The sequence below is a fragment of the Danio rerio genome, chromosome 15 (genome assembly GCF_052040795.2).
Source record: "Danio rerio strain M-AB ecotype USA chromosome 15, GRCz13ab, whole genome shotgun sequence".
Classification (NCBI taxonomy): Eukaryota; Metazoa; Chordata; class Actinopteri; order Cypriniformes; family Danionidae; genus Danio; species Danio rerio.
Window position 1 is genome coordinate 38,251,140 of NC_141035.1, and position 17,031 is coordinate 38,268,170.

General features: G+C 36.4%; 1 protein-coding gene across 50 annotated transcripts in view; it reads right to left on the reverse strand.

Annotated features, from left to right (window-relative positions):
* Positions 1 to 10,826: 10,826 nt before the first annotated feature.
* The window catches only part of mecom (MDS1 and EVI1 complex locus), a 293,515-nt gene continuing 287,310 nt past the window's right edge, over positions 10,827 to 17,031 (reverse strand). For all 50 annotated transcript variants that reach the window (XM_087282899.1, XM_087282895.1, XM_087282889.1 and 47 more), the window contains 3 exons: positions 15,852 to 16,091; positions 14,205 to 14,370; positions 10,827 to 13,443 (listed from right to left, as the gene is read on the reverse strand). In XM_087282899.1, the coding sequence (XP_087139025.1) occupies positions 13,315 to 13,443; positions 14,205 to 14,370; positions 15,852 to 16,091 (535 nt within the window). In that variant the 3' untranslated portion in view covers positions 10,827 to 13,314. The remainder of the gene's footprint in view (positions 13,444 to 14,204; positions 14,371 to 15,851; positions 16,092 to 17,031) is intronic.

Here is a 17,031-nt window from a genome sequence, read left to right on the forward strand (position 1 = left end):
TGCGTCTGACTGTTCTGATTGGCTAAAGCAGGTGTCTCACGTCAGCACGTTCTAGACGTGGACGCGCTCTTTCCGGCAATCTTCCTTCTGCATTCACACAGCGCAGCATTCCGGCAAATTACCCGTAATGTTACAACTTCTCTTTCCGGAAAATAGCCAGAACGAATTTACCAGTATTTTCAAAAAGGGCCTGTTCACACATGCAACCTTTCCGGAAAATTGCCGGTAATTTTCCGGAAAGGTCTGTATGTGTGAAAGGGGCTATTGTAATGCAAAACAGGTATGCACTGTGCCTTTAAGAGAACCAACCAATACACAATCACCCATGACTTACTGTTGAAGCAGAAATCAGTTTTAAAGATGGCACTCTCTCTATGCCCATCCTGTATGAAAGGCCTGCAGTGTCGTCTGTACCAGCCCAGCGGGTGCTGTTTCTTCTGGCAAGAGGGCAAGTGTAACGGTGCCAAGTTAATCAGTGCGAGAGTGCCAGCAGTGTCACACCCTGCACTCAGGGGCCATGATAGATGTCCCGACCAGGGCTGCGGTGCCACTGTGGGGCAGAATGTATGGGCATGTTTCAGCTGGCAGAAAAGAGAGGCGCCCGTGTTTGAACACACACATGAGAGAAGGATGTCAAGTTCTGTACCTATGCCAAAAGACTCATTAGTTCATTAGATAGATCCATACGCTCTGATGAGAGCCATAGGAAATTCCACTGTTAAACGCAAAAGCTCCCTGGAGAAGGACAAATGTGACTGTGTGTTCGGGAGGGGCGCACACACACACACACACACACTTTGGTTTGTTGGTTTAGAAAGACTCTCCATAGGTTTATTGTACTTTTTACAGTAAAACCGCTTATTATTATACCGCCTTACCGTACCCCAACCCCTAAACCTAACCTTCACAGGAAACCTGTGGTAAAATTTGAATGTAAAAAGACCTTTTTAAGTAGTAATTACGAGGACGCATGGCACGTCCTTGTAAGCCACTTTAATAGAGTAAATCAAGGTCATACCCATGTCATTATACAAATTTCTGTTCTTGTAAATCACCAAAATCAGAATATACACACACACACAAATGTGCGTACATTGCTTTTAGTGGTTTATGGGGACTCTCCAGGGATAACGTATCTTACACTGTAAAAACAAAATGTACATGGCTTTACCCTACCTCTAAACATCACAGGAAACCTGCAGCAAATTTTGAATATCAGAAGATCGCATTAAGTATGTTTTTAAATATTTAAGTATATGCAATGAAATGTTTTGGATTATAATGACACAGCTAACCACTGCAACACTATCAAACTAAGATTAAACCTATGTCATTTTTCAAAATTGTGTCCTCATAAACCACCAAAACTAGTACACACACACACACACACACACACACACACACACACACACACACACACCTTGGTTTTGGTGGTTTAAAAGGACTCTCCACATAGGCATACTGAATTTTATACTGTAGAAACATTGATTATATGGCTTTATTCAACCTCTAAACCCAGTCTTGCAATACCTAGGTCATACATAAATGTCATTATCCAAATCTGTGTTCTCGTAAACCACCAAAACCAGTGCACACACTCACAAACATGTTCGTTTTGGTGGTTTAAAAGAACTCTCCATAGGCATTGTGAATTTTATACTGTAATAACATTGATTATATGGCTTTATCTTACCCCTAAACTCAATCTTGTAATACCTACTGTAGGTCATATCTATATTATTATTATCCAAAGTTTGTGTTCTCATAAACCACCACCACCAGTGCACGCACACCTTGGTTTTAGTGGTTTAAAAGGATTCTCCATAGGCATATTGAATTTTATACTGTAAAAAACATTGATTATATGGCTTTACCCCTAAACCCAATTTTGCAATACCTAGGTCATATCTATATTATTATCCAAATTTGTGTCCTTGTGAACCACTCAAACCAGTGGCCACACACATAAGTTTGGAAGGATTAAAATGACTCAATGAATTTTATCCTGTTAAAACATTGATTATATTGTTTTATCCCACCCCTAAACACTTTCCTGCAATACCTAAGTCATATTTATATTATCATCGTTAAAATTTGTGTCCTCGTAAAACACCAAAACGAGTGGACACACACATACACACACTCACTTTGGTTTTGGGCGGTTTAACAGGACTCTCCGTAGGCATATTGAATATTGATAAGTCATATCTATATTGTTATCCAACTTTGTGTCCTTGTGAACCACTTAAACCAGTGGACACACACATTGGTTTTGGTGATTTAAAAGGACTCAATGAATTTTATCCTGTTGAAAAAAATCATTATATTGCTTTATCCTACCCCTAAACCCCAACTTGCAATGTCATATATTGTCATCATATATCGTCATATCTATATTATTATCATCCAAATTTGTGTCCTTGTAAAACACCAAACCCAGAGGACACACACACACTTTAGTTTTAGTGGTTTAACAGAACTCTTCATAGACATTTTGAACTTAATACTGTGAAAACATTGATTAAATGGCTTTACCCATAAATCCAATCTTGCAATACTTAGGTCATATCCTTGTTATTATCCAAATTTGTGTTTTTGTAAACCACTAAAACCAGTGGACACACACACACACTTTGGTTTTGATAGTTTATAATAAGATCTCTACATAGGCTTAAGGAATTCTATACAGTACAAATATAGATTATATGGCTTTATCCTACCCCTAAACCCAAACTAATACCTAGGTCATGTCTACATTTTCCAAATTTGTGTCCTAAAACCACCCAGACTAGTGGACCCACAATCTCTCTCTCTCCTTATAAAGACTGTGTTGCTTTCCTGTACAAGCCGCGGCCTGTGATCTTTCATGCACATGACAGCCGTACACGGCAAACAGCTGGTCAGTAATGGTCCATGTTGGCCTCTTTTCCTCCTCTGTAGACCCATTATCACCTTCACCCTACTACAGCACCCACAAACCCCTCTCCAGCTGACCTCATCAAAGTGGGACGACCTGCCGTGACCTCATCAGAGCTGGCTGACCCACGATGACCTCATCAAAGCAGGACGCCCCGCTGAGCTCCGAGACTGACGGCTTGCACTGACCAAAAGCGGCCCATCAATTATCAGTGAGTGTGACCGCTTTTACTGTTCAAGCACTTGTGTGTATCTTACATTTCAGATTTGAGTTAAGGAGCAGTTTACTGGTTTTAGGAACACTTTACTGTACAGCAAAATCAGATTAGTTACAGTTTTTCTCAGTGGCTTTGGTGTATTTTTCACAACACTATTTATATTGTTTATATTATTGTCTTCGCTGAGGCCAGCTTCCAGCCTCCATCACGGTGACTGAAGCTCTGCACAAGACTTTTGGCCAGCAGAGAAATTAAAATGGTCGTGCCGAACTGAGTCTGGTTCTTTCAAGGTTTTTTTTCTTCACTCTCCTCTCAGGTGAAGTTTTTTTTCCCTCTGCGCTGTCGCCACTGGCTCGCATGGTTCAGGATTGGTAGAGCTACGCATCGATGAATTTGCTCTTCAGTGTTTGAACCTTTAGTAATGATTTTAAATCACACTGAACTGAGCTAAACTGAACTGAACTTAAACACTAAAAACTGAACTACACTGTTCCAGTTACTATGACCATTTATGTGAAGCTGCTTTGACACAATCTACATTGTAAAAGCGCTATACAAATAAAGCTGAATTGAATTGAATTGAATATTTGCACAACAGCCAAAGCATTTCTCAGAACAATTAGTACAAACTGGAAAACCTGGTTAATAACCTGCAAAAGTGCATGACTTGCTCAAAATGGAGAGCTCATTCCTCAAAAGCAAGTATTCATGTGAATGAAAGTGTCAGCGTCATCAAGATAAAAGGTCCTGACACCATTGTTTATGAACAAGATAGTCAGATAGTTTTACATTTACATTTTACATTTAGTCATTTAGCAGACGCTTTTATCCAAAGCGACTTACAAATAAGGACAAGGAAGCAATTTACACAACTAAGAGCAACATTGAATAAGTGCTATAGGCAAGTTTCAGGTCTGTAAAGTCTAAGAAGGGAAGTATTATTTTTTTTTTTTTTGGGTACAGTTAGTGTGATATTCAGAGAGGCAATTGCAGATTAGGAAGAGTAGTGGAGACTAAATAGTTGGGTTTTTAGTCGTTTCTTGAAAGTAGCGAGTGACTCTGCTGTTCTGATGCAGTTAGGGAGTTCATTCCACCAACTGGGCAGATTGAGCGTGAGCGTGAGCGAAAGTGATTTCTTCCCTCTTTGGGATGGAACCACGAGGCGACGTTCATTCACAGAACGCAAGTTTCTGGAGGGCACATAGATCTGCAGAAGTAAGAGCAGATAAGAAGGAGCAAGGCCAGAAGTCACTTTGTAGGCAAACATCAGAGCTTTGAATTTGATGCGAGCAGCAACTGGCAGCCAGTGCAAACGGACTAGCAGCGGAGTGACATGTGCTCGTTTAGGTTCATTGAAGACAACTCGTGCTGCTGCATTCTGGAGCAGTTGAAGAGGCTTGATAGAGTTAGCTGGAAGCCCAGCTAGTAGAGAGTTGCAATAATCCAGTTTGGAGAGAACAAGAGCTTGAACAAGGAGTTGAGCTGCATGTTCAGATAAGAAGAGTCGGATCTTTCTGATGTTATAGAGTGCGAATCTGCACGATTGAGCAGTTCTAGAAATGTGGTCAGAGAAGTTTAGTTGGTCATCAATCGTTACTCCAAGGCTTTTCACCATTTTGGATGCAGTAATGGTTGCCCCATCCATCTGGATTGAAAAGTCATGGTGTAGAGTCTGGTTGGCAGAAACTACAAGCATTTCCGTTTTTGCGAGGTTCAGCTGAAGATGATGATCTTTCTTCCAGTGTGAAATATCCAACAGACAGGCAGGTTTTGTTATGTTTTCATCATGACTGTTTACTCTGTAATGTTTTCCAATGCAAAAAAAGTCAGATTTGGTGTCACTTCCTGAAAATGCTCAAGACAGCACTATACACAACACAGGCTCATTCTGAAAACGTAGTCCCGTGGATGTTTCTGTTGACCGCGAATTATGTAGCCGGAGGTACGTATGGCTGCATTTCATTTTTTAAGCGAAGTGCTATGGGGCGGTATGATGGCGTTCCTTTTCGCGCTTACCGGCTGACCGCTTACCTCCACGTGGAGGGCTTTCCCGCCGCAACCAGTTTGTCCAGTTTGCTCGTCGTGTATGTCGGTGGACTTGAGACACAGAGAGGAGCTGACCACAACGGCGACGACGACCGGATTCGAGTCCAGGGGAAGAGCGGTTCCAGAAATTGGGTAAGACAAAAACAGAATCCTAAAAATAAAGTGAACTCGTTCATAACAGGGTGAGAATGTGGTAAAATCCGAAAAACGTGGTAAAAATCAGACAAGAGCTTTTCTTTTTCTGGACGGCTTTTGTAAATCCCCGGTTGGGTTTAGGGAAGTAGGTGGGTTGGCGGGTCAATCAGTAAAATTGGTTGGGTTTAGGGATAAACGATGGTGGGTCAGCCCAGTCAATCATTCAGTCAGTCAGACAGACGGTCATTCGACAGCGGCCTCTGGTGGGTTTACGCGAGAACAGCACGGGCGCGAACGGCACTTCACGAAAGACATTTGAGATACGAAAAAGCGCACAGTGGCCTCTCGTGGATTCGAAAAAACAAAGACTGCAAAAAATACGTACCTCCAGAAACTACCACAGGACCACGTTTTCAGATTGAGCCTTGCTTGATACTGTTTGCATAGCCACTTGAAAACTACAGTATCTGAGTACAAGACACTGAATATATATGTTTTACATTGTTACTGCAGATGCTCTTTGCGATTCTAATTTATTCACAGCATTGTGCAAAAGAATAAATAATTTACAACAAACATAAACTTCCTTTGAGTAGAGCTGTGCACAACTGTAAACAATATTGCAGAACATACTGGAACTGAACATACAAGCATGCATACAGAACATACACAATACACAGGTCGGTAAATCATTCATTCAATTGTTCATTTTTGAAGACATTTTTGGGAAAACAAAGATTTAACATTTTTTTAATAAAATTTGCTTGACAGATTTTGATAACTAGTTCAACATTTGTGTATGTAATGACTCAAGTAATGAAATGAGGACTATTAGTTTTATATGGAATGACTATTCAGCATTCACAAGTTTAGTTCGCTTTGACTGACATCAAATAATAATGTTATAAGCAGCAGAGAGTCGTATGAAAGCAATTGATGCATGTCCAAAAGCATTTGCAATTTGTTGGAAGGAATCAGAAACTGTTACTATGATGTGCACAAATGACTACTTGTTTAAAAAATGCATTAAGTGTGGTGCAAATGAAAATAGTGTTGTGAGAAATGCACCAAAGCCACTGAGAAAAACTGTAACATTAGTCAATGCATTGACAATGAAGCAAAACGTTTCGTCACCTTAAAATTATAAGGTTCTATCTGACATTTTTGTAAAAATTAAATTATTAAAATTCTTATTAAATGAAAACTTATTTACATTATGGGATGTTGTTTACATTTTAAGACTTTTTATTTAAAAAAAACAAAAACTTTGAAGCTGATTATCTCAAAATCATTCAGAACACAGATAGAAACGTACTGTATAATTCCAAGATGACGATTTGTTACAATCTTTAGTCATTTATTGGTATGGTTATTGATATGGTTATTAATTAGTCAAGTAATTGGTAATGTATTGAAAATAGTAATTGAACTGTAATTTATGGTGATGGGACAAAAATACAGAGGTTGGGAAAAATATTTCAGTGCATTTGTATTCTCCCCCCAAAATAATACGCAGTTTACAAAAAAAATTAACACTTTATTTTGATGGTCAATTTGAGTATAAGTAGACAGTTTGCTTAAATTCTGTTGATACTGCAACAGATATTCAAAGTAAAAAAAAAACTTTAGTACTGAGTCAAGTAGTTAATGCAGAACCAGCCGTGTTCAATCATAATCACACGATCCTCTCAAAATTAGTTTATAAATAAACTTCACTTGATGATGTAATCAATGATGTAATTAGTAATTAATCACCTACTTCCCAAATTACAAATTATATTATAATCAACAGCAGCGCAGTGGGTAGTGCTGTCTCCTCACAGCAAGAAGGTCGACGGTTCCGGCCTCAGCTGGGTCAGTTGGCATTTCTGTGTAGAGTTTGCATGTTTTCCCTGTGGTCGCGTGGGTTTCCTCCGGGTGCTCCGATTTCCCCCTCATTCCAAAGACAAGCTTAATTGTCTGTAGTGTATGTGTGTAAATGAGTGTGTATGGATGTTTCCCAGTACTGGGTTGCAGCTGGAAGGGCATCCGCTGCGTAAAACATATGCTGAATAAGTTGGCGGTTCATTCTGCTGTGGCGACCCCTGATTAATAAAGAGACTAAGCCAACAAGAAAATAAATGAATCATTATTATCAACATGAAGTCGTTGGCTTGAGAAACTTGTGTGTTTTATCTGTGTTCAGAAAGTGTTCCTCTAACCCTCATAATCCAGACAGCGACAACAAAAATCACATTCCTGTCAGACTAAAAAATACCAGGAAACACACAAAAAAGCTAATTAATTAAAAAGCTAACTAATTTTCCCAAGCAAATCCCATTTAGCCTGTCATCGGCCAAACACACAGCGTCTCGATTCCAGACAAGCAGTCATCGGCCCTCCATCCGCAATCACAGAGAAGATGATGAATACTCAAACACTGGAGGAGAATAAAGTGATAAAACTGCCTCCCTCTGGAAAAGGACATTGGGGAATATGATTAGCACGGAAAGAGTCCGACTTATGAGGGGGTGAGACGGAGGGTTTTGCGAGCGGGGTTGGCAGGAGAAGTGGGAATCCCGTTGAAACAATGAGAGCGAGCCGTCACTGGAATGTTGTTTCTCATTGAGCGTTTGAGCGATGAGCCAGGTCATCACATCTCTCCACCTCATCCATCATTTGGCTCAAACAAACGAGAGCGCCGCTCATTCTGGCCTCTCTCTGGCTGCGGGACAGTGGGGCCTGTGTGAGAGCCATGACCGGGGAGCAGACTCGCGCTGTGTCCGTCTGCCAGCGTGTGTCAAGCAGATTTTTATGTGTCTCGCTGTGAAATAATACGAGTGGGTGTGTGAGAGAGCCGCTATCAATGGAGGTTTATTCCCTCTCTCTCTCGGAAATGTGTGTGGCTGTGTGTGAGAATCATCTGTAGGGCATCAAGCAGCTCCAGCAATCATTGTCTGTGTGATTGAGAAACAGAAAATGATAGAACATTTTCAGCTAAGGATAATAAAAATAAGATTAAAATTGGGATTAAGCCTACTTTGGGTCTTTTTTTATTAATTATGACATTATTCAGTAGTATAAGGCAAATAAATATATACAAATATACAGTTGAAGTCAGAAATGTTAGCCAAGCCCCCCCCCCTTTTTTCCCCCCAACTTCTGTTAAACAGAGATTTTTTTCAACATGTTTCTAAACATAATAGTTTTAATAACTCATCTCTAATAACTGATTTATTTTATCTTTGCCATGATGACAGTAAATAATATTTGACTAGATATTTTTCCAAGACACTTCTACACAGCTTAAAGTGACATTTAGAGGCTTAACTAGGTTGATTAGGTTAACTAGGCAGGTTAGGGTAATTAGGCAAGTTATTGTATAATGATAATTTGTTCTGTAGACTAGCGGGAAAAATATAGCTGAAAGGGGCTAATAATTTTGGTCTTAAAATGGTTTTTAAAAAAAATTAAAAATTGCTTTTATTCTAGCCGAAATAAAACAAATACGACTTTCTCCAGAAGAAAAAATATTATCAGACATACAGTGAAAATGTCCTTTCTCTGTTTAACATCATTTAGGAAATATTTAAAAAAGAAAAAAGGAGGGGGGGTTAATAATTCTGGCTTAAATTGTACATTAATATCAGCGTGTGTTGTATGAAATTATTTTAAATTTAAAATGCTATGGGCCATTGTACTAAATTTAGTTTATCCTTAAAATCAGTGGTGGTAGCAAAATGATTAAAATTATTTTAATGCAGATGAAATAAAAAAAAGATTTTTTTAAAAATATCAATGACGAGTATTTAATTTAATTTTTATCATTTTTTTCACTGCAATGTATTGCAGTTATTCTAATATTATTGCACAGACAATGTTTTTCTAAATTAAAAAAGGAAGAAAAAAAAAACGGAAAAAAAAATTCCATCATTAAATTACCAAGTGAGATCACTCTTTACTATATCATTGCAGGAGATTAACTTCCCATTTATGTATCCTGGTGGTCTGGGACCTTTAGTCTGGACAGATTACTGTGCATAGTTCTAGATACATGACAACAATTAAACAAAACGTCAATTGTTTTTTTTTTTTTTAAAGAAAGGTTTTGTTGAATAAAAAGTGTATGTATACAGCTGTATTTAGCTTGTTTTGAAAATTTCTAATTATTTTAAATTTGTGGCTAACAAATTATTCATTTATTTGTTTATTTTTGGTGTGGCCAGGGAAAGAATAAGTTAATTTTTAGTATCGAGCTTGTAAAACAATAACTAATTGCAATGCTACCCTATAAAACCACAACTCATTTGTGTATATGAGCAAGGTCATACACAACACACAAAAAGTGAAATGAACGAGAAGGCATGTGGACATAACAAAAAATGTAAACGTTTTGTTTACATTAAAATAAGCATTTTTTTTTGCTACATATAATATAATAACACATAATATATAATTGATGATAAATGACATTTTGACATTAATTACAATTATAATGTACAATAAAATAACCATACATTAACTGTTATATATACTTAATGATTTTTAAGTAATATAATTGTTATGATCACCAGCAATCTAGCAGTTTCAGATCGCTAGAAAACTACAATTCTGCCACTAAACTGAACTACAACTCCCAGAAGTCATTGCTCCAATCACTCCTGACACAGCTGACAGTCATCCAGACACTAAAGCTGCAGTCACACTGCCCTTTTCGCCTCATATACTTCCATTCATACAAATGCGACAGACCGGAAACGCAAGCTCGTACTAATTCACATCACATGACTGCCTGAGACCAATCGAAGATCAAAACATGACCTCTCTGGACAGAAATTTAAAATAAAAACCAATCGCTCGCTTTTTAAAATGTCTAATCATCTTGTTTAATCCTGCCCCTTTTCGCAGCACTGTACGACAGGGTTTTGCATGCTGTGTGACCGCAGCATCACACACACACACACAGCTGAAGTTTATCATTGAATGATTACATGGACTGTATATACACACTGCATTTCACACTCACATTGCTGAGTCTTGTTAAACTGTAAGCATTACGAAGTGTTTCCTTGCCTTGTTTTTTAACAGTTATTTTTGCCCCCTGTCCCGACCATTCACCTGTACTCTGACTACGATTTTGGATTATCTGCATGCTTCTGTCTGTCCCTGTTTTGACCGTTGCCTGCTTGATGATTCTTTTCATAAACTGCATTTGGATCCTCATTTCTGTTGCAACCTGACTCGTTACAATAATTCACAAATAGCTATTTTATGCAATAACTACAATATATGTAATTATTACAGTAAACTATGTATCTATTAAATTGAAACAACTAATATTGTATGATTGAATTGTATAATTTTATGTTAAGAAAATCAATAATAATTAAGATTGAGGCTTTTTTTCTTCACAAAACGCATTACAGTAATTACAATCATGGATTTTAGGGTGAAATGTAACCTTCACATGTTATTTGAGCGAGTCCACCTCAAGAGATGAAGACACAGAGAAAGAGGAAGTCACACACAGTGTGAGAGTGCACAGTTCGCCCACATAGGAGTTTTTATTTCTCAGTAACTCCTCCCACAGTATTGAATTATAATGCAATACAGTTACATTGTAGAAAGCATTAAAACAGAAGTACCTCAACTCACTGATTACTTTTAAAAATGGGATTATAAACATCGACAAAAATAACAAACAAAGTGAAATAGGAAAGATCTGGTCCTTCACACCCCCCTTCCCCTGTGAGGAGAAACAAAATCTGGCATTTCTCATAGGTTTGGCACAAGAAATCAACATGGACCCGAACGTCACACAAGCTTGCAGACAACCATAGAAAATGTCAGGTACAGCTTGGACCAATCATGCGTTTGTTTGATGAAGAAATTATATCAGCTGTTTTTATTCTTCTTTCCTTTTTTTCTCATTTTTTTCTATTTTACAGTTGAATCAATAAACTGTCATACAAAAAAAAAAAAAAACCCTACGTAATATCTATATCATTTACCAGTTTTTAATTAGAAGTATAAGCTGTGATGGTACGTTTAATACTATCTGGCATTCAGACGTTTCTACAAACCCCAGTAGAGTCTCTTTCCCCCGAAAAACATTTCAGTGAGAAATTCTTCATTTCGGACACAAGGGGGCGCTTTGAGAGCAGTGCTATTCAGTAAACAAACTACAGTTTGCAAAGAAATAAATACAACTTTCAAGATACACAGCAATAACATTGACGACATCAACCAAAGGAAAAAAAGACAAAACAAAAATGACAAGGAAAAAAAGGAACCCATGATTGTCTATAAATGAAAGACACACAAGGACGGTGTAGCTAAAGACTAAAATTCAGGCTACTTAGTGGTATCATTCGCCAACTAATGGAAGAAGGTTACCGTGGAAATGATAGAATGCCCTTTAACGCAATTTCTACAGATTCAGATTCTATTTTTTTTTTTAATTTAGAAAAAAAAAGTTTACTAGCAGTTTTTTTTTTACAACTAACTAAAAAGAGTGTCTGTTTACAATGGAGCCAGATCAGTCTCAGAAATAGTACACTTATGAAATAAAATTCATACGTGCACAGCAAAATTCACAGTTACAAAATCCAATTTGTATATTTAAAACACAATATATAAATACAAAACAAATTATTTGTAATTTCACATTTAGGAATCGTGTTTTCAATTAAATATTGACTGTGTATTTAGAATTTGTGTTTCGAATTTACGCATTTGTGATTTGTGTATTTTTGAATTTACAAATTGGATATGTGTTTGGGATTCATGTTTTGAATTTACAAATTGGAGTTGTGTATTTAGGATTCGTGTTTTGAATTTACGCATTGGATTTGTGTATTTTTTAATTGTGTTTTGAATTTACGAATTGTATTTGTGTATTTAGGATTCGTGTTTTGAATTTATAAATTGAATTTGTGTTTTTGATTTCGTGTTTTGAATTTATGAATTGGATTTGTGTATTTTTAAATTGAAAAAATGGATTTGTGTATTTTGGAATTCAAGAAATAGATTTGTGTATTTTTGAATCCTGTTTCGAATTTTCTAATTGGATTTGCGTATTTATGAATTGTGTTTTGAATTGACAAATTGAATTTGTGTAATTAGGATTTGTGTTTTGAATTGACGAACTGGATGTGTATTTTTGAGATGACTAATTGGATTTGTGTATTTCTTAATCGTGTTTTGAGTTTACGAATTGGATTTTGTAAATGCGAATTGCATTGTGGATGGATGTATTATAAATTATAAATGTATTATTTTTGAGACTGATCTGGCTCCATAGTTATCGCACAAACGGGCTTGAAAGTGGGTTGAAGGTAATGCAGTGCTTTAATTGGACAGAACCTGAAAGAGTCACTTTCTCGCTCCTTTACACCGTATTTTTCGTTTTTTTATTTTTACAAGCAGCGTCAGTGAGAGGTTTAAAGGTCACACCTTTTATCGGTTTATAAATTCACTTCAAAGAGAAACACCAACGACCTCTTGTGTTTATACGTTTGTGCACAAGACCAGAAAAAAAAACTGTTGAAATGTTTACTTGGTTGATTTGTCGGTATTTGCATTCGCGTGTGTGTGATGTCATTAATGTTCAGTATATTTACAGGCCGGCAGGCAATTTGTGCCTGAATAGTTCTGCGATCACATTTTGTCTTGTGGAAGACTCTGATGTGTTACTCTCAGTAACATCGGACAAAACTCACAAACACCAATGTTTCAAAAACGGTTCACCAGCTGCCACTGCTGTGCAAAACACTGGAACTGGACAGAATAAATACAACTATTATTACGAATTTACTAATATTGTCATCGTCTTCATCATCACCATCAAACACTACTGTCATTCCTACTTGATCAATGATTTGTTCATGTTTATGGGGAAGGTGTGTGTGTGTGTGTGTGTGTGTGTTACATGGATTCGGGCACTTGTCTCTTGTGCGGTGTGTTTGTGGACCAGCGTCTCTGGCTGTCGTGTAGCAGAATGTTAAGTCCCGTCAGGGTGTCATACGTGACTGAGAGATTGAATGGCGCTGGGTTCTGCAGCACGGGCCAAACTGTGCCACATTGGGGCATTATGGGTAGACGAATGAAGTGGATCCTTATCGGCTAGAGACAGCATCATAGCATATGCCTATAAACAAAGACAGATTTACAGTTACAAATATATAATATGTAGATATATAAATGTATTAATATTATTATTATTATTATTATTAATAAAATAATTCTGCTTATAATACACAGACTATATCCATGAACACTCTGATGCTTGTTATGAAAATTATAAATGTTTACTAATAATATAACTACTATGGGTTTATAAAAGTTATTATTATTATAAAAATTATAATACAAATTATACTTGTATACTTGTTTAATTGTAATAAATATTTGGCCAGAATAGTTAACAATAATAATAATATTATTAAAGCTATATATATATATATATATATATATATATATATATATATATATATATATATATATATATATATATATATATATATATGTACACACACCTATATATAATTTTATTAAAATATTAAATTAATAAACATTTTATACTTGTAAATAATTATTAATATTAGTTAAATTTAGTAAGTAATATCAATATTAATAGATTTAATAAAAATTTAAAACAATAATTACAATACCTAGTAACTATATACAACATTTTTGCCATCATAAACACTTATTATAATTATTATTATTAATATAATTATTAATAAATCTTATGTTTACAGTTATCATACAATATTATTAATTAAATGATTCGCTGATATTATATAAATAATATCAATAAAGGGCAAATAAATGCCTAAATAATATAGCAAACATCATTAATAGGTTTTGATCTTTATAAGATTAGCAGTTAGACAGTAATGGCCATACCTGCGACTTTGACTTCCTGTAGAGAGGCTGCTTGATGCCCTCTTGCAGGTGGGCGGGACCAAAGCTGCTGACATCCCCGTCGCTGAGATCCCCATCCTCCATACTAAAGTGACGGATGTGATCCAGCGTGGAGAAGCTGCTCTGATCTTCGTCATCCTCATCAAACCTGTAAATGATTCAGATTCAGTTAGATCCCAACCATAAAATGAACGAACATAACCTGCACAAGTGGTGAACTGATCAAGCCCAGCTATGCCTGTTTTTTCACAAGGTTAGTTTTCCTTCACTTTCGTCAATTGGTGAAGTTCGTTCCCTGCCACTGGTTTGGGATTTGTTGAGATGCACATCACTGGATTTACCCTTCAGTGCTTAGGCTTTCAGTAGTGTAAGGAGCCAGATCAGTCTCAGAAATAATACATTTATGAAATAAAATTCATACACGCACAGCAATTCACATTTACAATATCCAATTTGTAAATTCAAAACACAATTCATAAATACAGCACACAATTTGTGAATTCACAAGTAAAAATCAAATATTTTCGCCAAATGAATTGGATTTGTGTATTTTTTAGATTGTTTTTGGAATTAATGTATTGTATTTGTGTATTTTTGAATCGTGTTTTGAATTTATGAATTGGATTTGTGTATTTTTAAATCATTTTTTAAATTTACGATCTGTATTTGGGTATTTTTTAATTGTTTTATTAATTTACAAATTGTATTTGTATATTTTTAAACCGTTTTTTTGAATTTATGAATTGTATTTGTGTATTTTTGAATCGTATTTTGAATTTATGAATTGGATTTGTGTATTTTTGAATAATTTTTGTAATTTACGAATGGTATTTGTGTATTTTTGATCCGTTTTTTTCAATTTACGAATTGTATTTGTGTATTTTTGAATTGTTTTTGGAACTTACGAATTGTATTTGTGTATTTTTTAAACGTTTTTTTGAACTTACGAATTGAATTTGTGTATTTTCAAATAGTTTTCTTAATTTACAAATTGTATTTGTGTATTTTTGATCCATTTTTTTTTTAAATTTACGAATTGGATTTGTGTATTTTTGAATCGTGTGTTTAATTTACGAACTGTCTGTGTATTTTGATTTTGTAAATGCGAATTGTGTTTTGGATGTATGAGTCATATTTTGTAAATGTATTCTTTTTGGCATCTGGCTCCATAGGAGTGACATTTACATTACAATGAACAAAATTTTAACTGTAAAAACTAGACAGATGCAGTTTCAGTTCACTAGAACATCATCTATGTTAAGCAGCTTTGACGGTCTACACTGTAAAAGCGATACTGACCTAATTGTGATGTGAAAGTACGCTTGTTTTTGCAATTGTTTTCGAACTTCCAATTTAGTTACCTATAGAAGAAGTGACTTGGAATAATAAACGACAGAAAACAATCTCGCTCTACAAGCAAGTGTGTTCATGACTACACATAAAAAGTACATTAAGTACATCAGTTTGTAACATCAAGCAGAATAACGAGCTGTTTGTAAAGTCTAAAAATTAATAGAAGTGAATGAGCCCAGACGTCTTAAGCCAAATAGATTTAAATGATTGCGCCTAGTTGCACGTAAAGCATAAGGTCAATAGAAATAAAGATGAGTTAAACTCCTGTAGGTGTACCTTTGCGGTGAAGATTTACTGTTCATCTCTAGATCCTCCTGTCCCTCAAAATCCATGTCGTCATTTATGATGTCTTGATCCAGATTGCTTGGCACTCCGTCATCGCCCGCTTTCCTAGCACCGTCGTTATGCTCCGCCTCCTCTTCCTCTGCTCCAAGCTCCTCCCCCTCCTCTTCATCAAGGTCACGTGACCCCTGACCGGACAGAGCTTTATCTCCATCAAAATGACTCCCGTTCAGCCTGAGGAGAGCAGAGAGAAATAATGACGTTATGTCGACATCGACTTTTTTGGGCCGATATGCCGATCCCTGATTACAGAGAGAAAATCATTTAGCGCTGAAAACCAAGTTCTGTTTGGCTCAAACAAATAAACCAGCTTAAAGAGCTGAACCACATGCCCACGCTTTCTAAATGAGAGGAAATGCTGAAAGAAAGAGTGTAAGTGTGTGTGCTGCAGAAAGAGGCTGTTTGTCATCAGGTTTGAGGGCCTCTGGCTGGCAGAAAGCAGCCGCCCATCGCCAGGCCACTTACACAGCAGACCTCCACACTTCCTCTCACTTATTTTCAGCGCGCTCTCTCTCACTCAGACTGCTCACATCTCCTCTTTCCCGAGTTTATTTTCTTCTTTATCTCCAATTCATCTAATAGGCCAAATATTTAGCTGACAGCCCATTTGGTGAGTGGAGAGAAGGAGCTGCCAAAGCAGTCATTTCCCCACAGAGACAGAGGCCAGCTATCTAAACTCACACACACACAGGTTTGGTTTTGTGAATTGCGAGGACATTCCATAGGTTTCCGCTGTATTTATAGTGTACAAACTGCATTTTATATTGTCCTACCACTAGACCCATTGGAAAACTGTGTACAGTTTCATTCTGTATGATTTAGAAGATTTTTTTAAGAAATGGGGACATCAGTAATTATGTCCTAATAATTTATCATCTCCTTTTAATAGATATGTAATATGTCATTATACACTTTTGTGTTTAGACATGTCAACAAACAAAAAAAAACAGACGCCATATTAGACTGGTTTACACGTTCTGTCCTGATTCTACTCTTTACTCCACCTACTAATAGTAAGTTTTCACCTTTAAAAAGACCAGAACAATCACAAAATTACTAAACAAAACAAACAAACAAACAAAAAAAGACCTGTACAAGCCTGTGTGTAAAGTTG